The sequence below is a fragment of the Etheostoma cragini genome, chromosome 21 (assembly GCF_013103735.1).
Source record: "Etheostoma cragini isolate CJK2018 chromosome 21, CSU_Ecrag_1.0, whole genome shotgun sequence".
Taxonomy (NCBI): Eukaryota; Metazoa; Chordata; class Actinopteri; order Perciformes; family Percidae; genus Etheostoma; species Etheostoma cragini.
Genome location: NC_048427.1, coordinates 19,422,498 through 19,424,268, shown reverse-complemented (window position 1 = coordinate 19,424,268; position 1,771 = coordinate 19,422,498). Strand labels below are relative to the sequence as shown.

Here is a 1,771-nt window from a genome sequence, read left to right as displayed (position 1 = left end):
CGAGAGCGCAGAGCGCAACCCAAAAAAAAAAACACCCACCCGGAGAGGAGAGGGCATCGGAGCGAGCCATGACTAACAAGACTATCCATTTAGACACGAGTCCGCAGCGGGACGGCGGCTCCGGGACTGTGGACCATGAACTCGTTATCACGTCCACTTTCGGGACGCTTCTCTCCGTCGTCTACATCATCGGGGTGTCCGGGAACGTGTACACGCTGGTGGTGATGTGTCACTCGATCCGCTTCGCCACGTCCATGTACATCTCCATCATCAACCTGGCGCTGGCGGACCTGCTCTACCTCTCCACCATCCCCTTCGTGGTGTCCACCTACTTCCTAAAGGACTGGTACTTCGGGGACGTGGGCTGCCGCATCCTGCTCAGCCTGGACCTCCTCACCATGCACGCGAGCATCTTCACGCTGACCGTGATGTGCACGGAGCGCTACCTGGCCGTCACCAAGCCGCTGGACACGGTGAGACGCTCCAAGAGTTACCGCAAGGCTCTGGCGTGGGGCGTGTGGCTGCTCTCCCTGGTCCTCACCGTGCCCATGATGGTCATGGTCGCGCAGACCACCAAGAGCACGCCAGAGGGGGGTGTGAAGAGGATGTGCGCACCCACCTGGGCGCCCCTGGCTTATAAAGTGTACGTGACAGTCCTATTTGGCACCAGCATCATGGCACCGGGGCTCATTATCGGATACCTGTACGTCAAGTTAGCCCGCACTTATCTGGAGTCTCAGCGCAACTCTGTGATCAGCAACAGGGGGGGCAAGCGCTCCCCGAAGCAGAAAGTACTGATCATGATCTTCACCATCGTGCTGGTGTTCTGGGCGTGCTTTCTGCCCTTCTGGATCTGGCAGCTGCTGTCTCTTTACCACACCAAGCCCCTGAATCTGGCGTCGCACACGCACACCTGCATCAACTACCTGGTGGCGAGCCTCACGTACAGCAACAGCTGCATCAACCCGTTCCTGTACACGCTGCTCACCAAGAACTACAGGGAGTACCTGAAGAACAGGCACAGGAGCTTCTATAGGTACACGTCCAAGTTTAAGCAGCGGCCGCCCAGCCTCTACTCCTGGGGGAAGTCCGCGTCCTCCAGCAATCACTTTGAGTTCAACTCCGAGACGCTGGTCATGGGGACACTGAGGTGACTTGGGAATCACGTGGAGGAGAGGACAGAGCTGTTAAAATCGGAATAGGTAGGTGATGTAACCTTGCAGGCCGTGCGTAAACGTTGCGCGCTGGTGACCAAACTCCCAGCCAGTGGTGGAAGGAGTGTTCAGATCCTTTAGTAAAACATACTAATACCACACTGTAAAATCACCAGCAAAATGTACTTAAATTATTACAAGTAAGAGTACTCAATCCAGATACCTTCTCACATGTTAGAAACTAGAACTGATCTGTCAAAAGTGTTTAAGACTTGTAGGTCTAGTGTTGGGTAGTTTACTTTTTAATAAAACATCATATTTTGTAAACTACATGTGCTTTTGTGTGGAAAATAAGTAAAAAGTAGAATATTTCTCTCTGAAATGTAGGAGTGGAAGTAGAAAGTGGCATGAAAGGTAAAGTAAAGTATCTAAAATTTGTACTTAAGTGCAGTACTTGAGTACATGTACTTAGTTACATTCCACCACTGTTCACAGACAAAATACTTTCTCCCAGTTTTTTTCTTTTCTTCTTTATGGATTCTTTAAGCAACACTGCTCTCTTTAGTCATAATAAAATGTGTCCAGTCAGAGGGACATGTCCTGGTGCTCTGCTTTTG

At 51.2% G+C, this 1,771-nt stretch overlaps 1 protein-coding gene across 1 annotated transcript; it reads left to right on the top strand.

Moving 5' to 3' along the window:
• The first annotated feature begins 9 nt into the window (after nucleotides 1–9).
• On the top strand, nucleotides 10–1,393 carry LOC117937410 (urotensin-2 receptor). The gene has a single exon (XM_034861378.1). It carries the CDS (start codon nucleotides 69–71, stop codon nucleotides 1,152–1,154), a length of 1,086 nt encoding a protein of 361 aa, XP_034717269.1. The 5' UTR covers nucleotides 10–68; the 3' UTR covers nucleotides 1,155–1,393.
• The last annotated feature ends 378 nt before the right edge of the window (nucleotides 1,394–1,771 follow it).

What these genes read in the sequence shown, in the direction of transcription:
- LOC117937410 (XM_034861378.1), top strand. Translation starts at nt 69, where the DNA reads ATGACTAACAAGACTATCCATTTAGACACGAGTCCGCAGCGGGACGGC.